The following is a 5,000-nucleotide window of genomic DNA, read 5'->3' on the forward strand; positions in this document are numbered from 1 at the left end:
CAGATCTACAAGCTCACAATGTGTCGCGATGTGACAGATTGTGAGCTTGTAGATCTGCTATTTTCATACATTTTTTTCTATACATTTTGAACTTGTGAAATGAGACATTATGCACAATGGGTACTTTTACTCATTGTCAGTCTGTGTGTGAGTGTGTGTGTATGTTACAGTGTGTGTGTGTGTGTGTGTGTGTGTGTGTGTGTGTGTGTGTGTGTGTGTGTGTGTGTGTGTGTGCCGGTTTTCCTGACGATATGTATCGTTTTGGGGAAAAAAATATCGTTTTGAATTTTTTTTTTTTTTTTTTACTGTTGTTTTTACAATCATTATAATCAGGCATGCAAACAGCCCCGAGGTGAAAAGGGTGACAACATGTTGTTGTTTTTTTGGGTCAGGTGTCACACTATTGCCCTATTTGGATTGAAAACGGCTATTGTAGCTGAAAAGCTACAAGTTTGCATGTCTGAATAATGCAAAAACAGAATTATTTTTTTGCATTTACTTTTTTTCTCACCCATATATTTTCATAATAAAAAAAGTGCGTATCGTATCGTATCGATATCGTATCGAAGTTGTGAGCCAAATATCGTATCGTTTGGTGAAATTAGTGTATCGGCACACCCCTAGTGTGTGTGTGTGTGTGTGTGTGTGTGTGTGTGTGTGTGTGTGTGTGTGTGTGTGTGTGTGTGTGTGTGTGTGATACCTGGTCTTTACTGGGGAACAGACAGACAAACAGTCCCAGGATGAAGCCAGCGATCATTCCTCCTACAACCTCCAGCACTCCCTTCATAATGTTCATCCATGTGGCTCCTGTCAACACATCAACACTCATACTCTTTACTTAAGTAAAAGTACTCCCTTCATAATGTTCATCCATGTGGCTCCTGTCAACACATCAACACTCATACTCTTTACTTAAGTAAAAGTACTCCCTTCATAATGTTCATCCATGTGGCTCCTGTCAACACATCAACACTCATACTCTTTACTTAAGTAAAAGTACCAATACTGCAATGTAGTGCAGAATTCAAAATTTACTTGAGAAAAAGTACAAAAGTATTGGCATCAAAATGTACTTAAAGTACCAAAAGTAAAAGTACTAAAATATTTGAAAATAGCCGATCTACAAGCTCACAACGCGTCGCGACGCGTTGTGAGCTTGTAGATCGGCTATTTTCAAATAGCCTAAGTATAAAATAGGTTTAAAGTGGTTAATGTATGTTTCATAATATAATAATTTATACCTGCAAAGTAACTAGTAACTAAAGTTTTCAAATAATTGTAGTGTAGAGTAAAAGTACAATATTTTCCTCTGAGATGTAGTGGAGTAGAAGTAAAAGTATTGGAAATTGGACAAATACCTCAAAATTGTACTTAAGTACAATTACTTTCCACCACTGCACATCAACACATCAATATTATTATTCTTAACATAAGGTGTTTTATGAGTGTTATCATGTCCATAGAGTTCACACGCTGTTGTTTTATAGGCTTTAGGGCCATAAAACTCTTCCTTACTTCCTTTACACAGGTGTTACCAATGATACTAATTCAAATGTCAAGTATCACATAACTCTCAGAGTAACAGACATGTAAGGGTCTATGTGGAACCCCCTCAAGGACCCATGAGGGTCCCTGGACCACACTTTGAGACCCACTGGTGTAGCAGAGTGTTTCCAGTGAGTCAACACCCTGACTCTGTTTGACCAGAATGGAACAGAGCCTTCATTAGTATCATTGTAACAACCAGAATGGAACAGAGCCTTCATTAGTATCATTGTAACAACCAGAATGGAACAGAGCCTTCATTAGTATCATTGTAACAACCAGAATGGAACAGAGCCTTCATTAGTATCATTGTAACAACCAGAATGGAACAGAGCCTTCATTAGTGTCATTGTAACAACCAGAATGGAACAGAGCCTTCATTAGTATCATTTTAACAACCAGAATGGAACAGAGCCTTCATTAGTGTCATTGTAACAACCAGAATGGAACAGAGCCTTCATTAGTGTCATTGTAACAACCAGAATGGAACAGAGCCTTCATTAGTATCATTGTAACAACCAGAATGGAATAGAGCCTTCATTAGCATCATTGAATTGAACTGGTCTCATCTTATAAATACCTGGGCATTTGGCTAGATTCCAAGCTCTCATTTAAGATTCATGTGGAGAACCTAACCAAAAAACTAAGAGGACAGATTGGTTTCCTCTACAGAAACAGATCCTGTTTTTCTCTTTCCAGCAGAAAAACTGTTATTCAATCTGTCATAATGTCTATGTTTGACTATGGTGATATGCAATACATGCACGCTTCAATCTCTACACTTAAACCTCTTGAAGCATCCACCACAGTGCCCTACGTTTTATCACTGGTGATGAATATCACACCCATCACTGTATTTTATATGATAAAGTGGGTTGGTCATCTCTCGCAGTACGCAGAGAACAACATTGTATTATTTGTATTTATAAGGCCTTGTGTGGCAAGCTTCCTCTATACCTATCTTCACTCTTAGAACCAAAGGTTACTGGACACTCAACACGTTCACAAAAACACATTAGATATACCAGTCCACGTAAGAGCAGTGAACAAGGAAAAACTGCTTTCATGTATTATGCTCCACACAAATGGAACAAACTTCAGGACTCTCTGAAACTGGAGCGATTGGTCTCAATAGAGACATTTAGGGTACTTCTCGAGGACACATTTCATAGTGACTGTATTCATGTAAACACTGTTTGTTTGCATCTGTGATGATTGTAATGTGATTGAAATGTTTGTTATTGTTTTTCATTATGTATGTATTTCATTTGTTTTAAATGCTATTATCAGGGCGTCCCTGAAAAAGAGAGCTTTGCTCTCAGTGGGCTCCCCTGAATAAATGAAGGAAAGAAAGAATTGTAAAACCATATAAATGACACATATACATCTGAAGGATCATAATGAAGTTGAAATAAGTCTCTAAAACCACTGAGACACTGACATGTTCATCACTTTTCACTTTTCACTTTTCAACCCACCTCTCCAGTCTCTCTTTTCCCGCCTGAACTCAAACCAAATCTCTCTTTCTGCCTTTTAGTCTTAACTTATGTTTTTCTGCTTCACACATTGTGTGTGTGTGTGTGTGTGTGTGTGTGTGTGTGTGTGTGTGTGTGTGTGTGTGTGTGTGTGTGTGTGTGTGTGTGTGTGTGTGTGTGTGTACCAGTAGAAAAGGCCACGCCCAGACAGGTAGAAAAGCCTGTTATGGCCAGGATGTCGTCAAAACTCCCAGCAGCCATCAGGAGAGTAGGGATTCCCTGAAGAGTAAACAAAAGTTGTTGTTTTTTTGTTAATGCTATAGTAATGGCCCATCTTACTATTATTATTATCCTCCTGACTTTATTTTTTATCAAAAGGGGGTCAAAAGCATGCCCAATAAAAGCCTATTATTGGGCAATGGGGATCCTTGGAGACGCTGCTGTGGTGCTGTGCTGCTGTGCCAGAAGCGCTTCCCTTAAAACGCCATAAAAATAAGGGCAGGAGGATAATAATAATAGTAATATAGTAGTAGGATGGCATTCAAACAATGCCCCCCCTTTTTTTTGTAATTTTTTTTTTATGTACATTTCGACTAGTCGACTACCACTGGGTCAAATTAGTCGACCTGTAAAAATCTCTAGTCGTGAAAGCCCTTATATATATATATATATATATATATATATATATATATATATATATATATATATATATATATATATATATATATATATATACATGTATATATATATACATGTATATATATATACATGTATATATATATATATATATATATATATATATATATATATATATATATATATATATACACACACACATACCTTTTCCGTTCCAAGCCCCTCCCTCTGTAACAACAACATGGATGGAACCACTACTGCTGGAGACACTGCTGCTAGGACAAACCTAGAGATAGATAGAGAGACACAGAGACACAGAGAGAGAGAGAGAGAGAGAGAGAGAGAGAGAGAGAGAGAGAGAGAGAGAGACATAGATTTATTGTGGGGTTAATAGAGCACCGAAATATACATCATATACAGCTATATCGTCCTGGGTCACAGAGTTATTTTTTTAATAGTAAATCCCATAGAGTTATGTTAGATCTCCTCTAATAACAACTGTGTTCCAAACAAACAAACCAGACGGCCATTTGACTCATATTTACTCATATGGAGATAATAAACACTTCTGCTTTTTTTCTGCATTTTTTTGTTGAGAACAAGTTATATTCAGCAGACAATAAGTAAAGAACAGAGGTTTGTGCTGACGTATTTATTTTCCCCCCGATGGAAGCAGAGACACTCCTCCATATTTAGAGACTCTGTGTGTGTGGATCGTCCTGGAACTAAATATTCTGTGTCTCTTTAAAGGTTATTAAATATTCTGTGTCTCTTTAAAGGTTATTAAATATTCTGTGTCTCTTTAAAGGTTATTAAATATTCTGTGTCTCTTTAAAGGTTATTAAATATTCTGTGTCTCTTTAAAGGTTACTAAATATTCTGTGTCTCTTTAAAGGTTATTAAATATTCTGTGTCTCTTTAAAGGTTACTAAATATTCTGTGTCTCTTTAAAGGTTATTAAATATTCTGTGTCTCTTTAAAGGTTATTAAATATTCTGTGTCTCTTTAAAGGTTATTAAATATTCTGTGTCTCTTTAAAGGTTATTAAATATTCTGTGTCTCTTTAAAGGTTATTAAATATTCTGTGTCTCTTTAAAGGTTATTAAATATTCTGTGTCTCTTTAAAGGTTATTAAATATTCTGTGTCTCTTTAAAGGTTATTAAATATTCTGTGTCTCTTTAAAGGTTATTAAATATTCTGTGTCTCTTTAAAGGTTATTAAATATTCTGTGTCTCTTTAAAGGTTATTAAATATTCTGTGTCTCTTTAAAGGTTATTAAATATTCTGTGTCTCTTTAAAGGTTATTAAATATTCTGTGTCTCTTTAAAGGTTATTAAATATTC

At 35.7% G+C, this 5,000-nt stretch overlaps 1 protein-coding gene across 2 annotated transcripts in view; it reads right to left on the reverse strand.

Moving 5' to 3' along the window:
• The window catches only part of LOC311034818 (sodium/hydrogen exchanger 9B2), a 29,195-nt gene that overhangs the window by 10,519 nt on the left and 13,676 nt on the right, over window positions 1-5,000 (reverse strand). For both annotated transcript variants that reach the window (XM_084042836.1, XM_084042835.1), the window contains exons 8-10: window positions 3,861-3,942; window positions 3,206-3,299; window positions 701-807 (exon numbers count right to left, since the gene is read on the reverse strand). In XM_084042836.1, coding sequence (XP_083898962.1) covers window positions 701-807; window positions 3,206-3,299; window positions 3,861-3,942 — 283 coding nt within the window. The remainder of the gene's footprint in view (window positions 1-700; window positions 808-3,205; window positions 3,300-3,860; window positions 3,943-5,000) is intronic.

This window comes from Gymnoscopelus microlampas (genome assembly GCF_963454915.1).
Source record: "Gymnoscopelus microlampas genome assembly, chromosome: 19".
Classification (NCBI taxonomy): domain Eukaryota; kingdom Metazoa; phylum Chordata; class Actinopteri; order Myctophiformes; family Myctophidae; genus Gymnoscopelus; species Gymnoscopelus microlampas.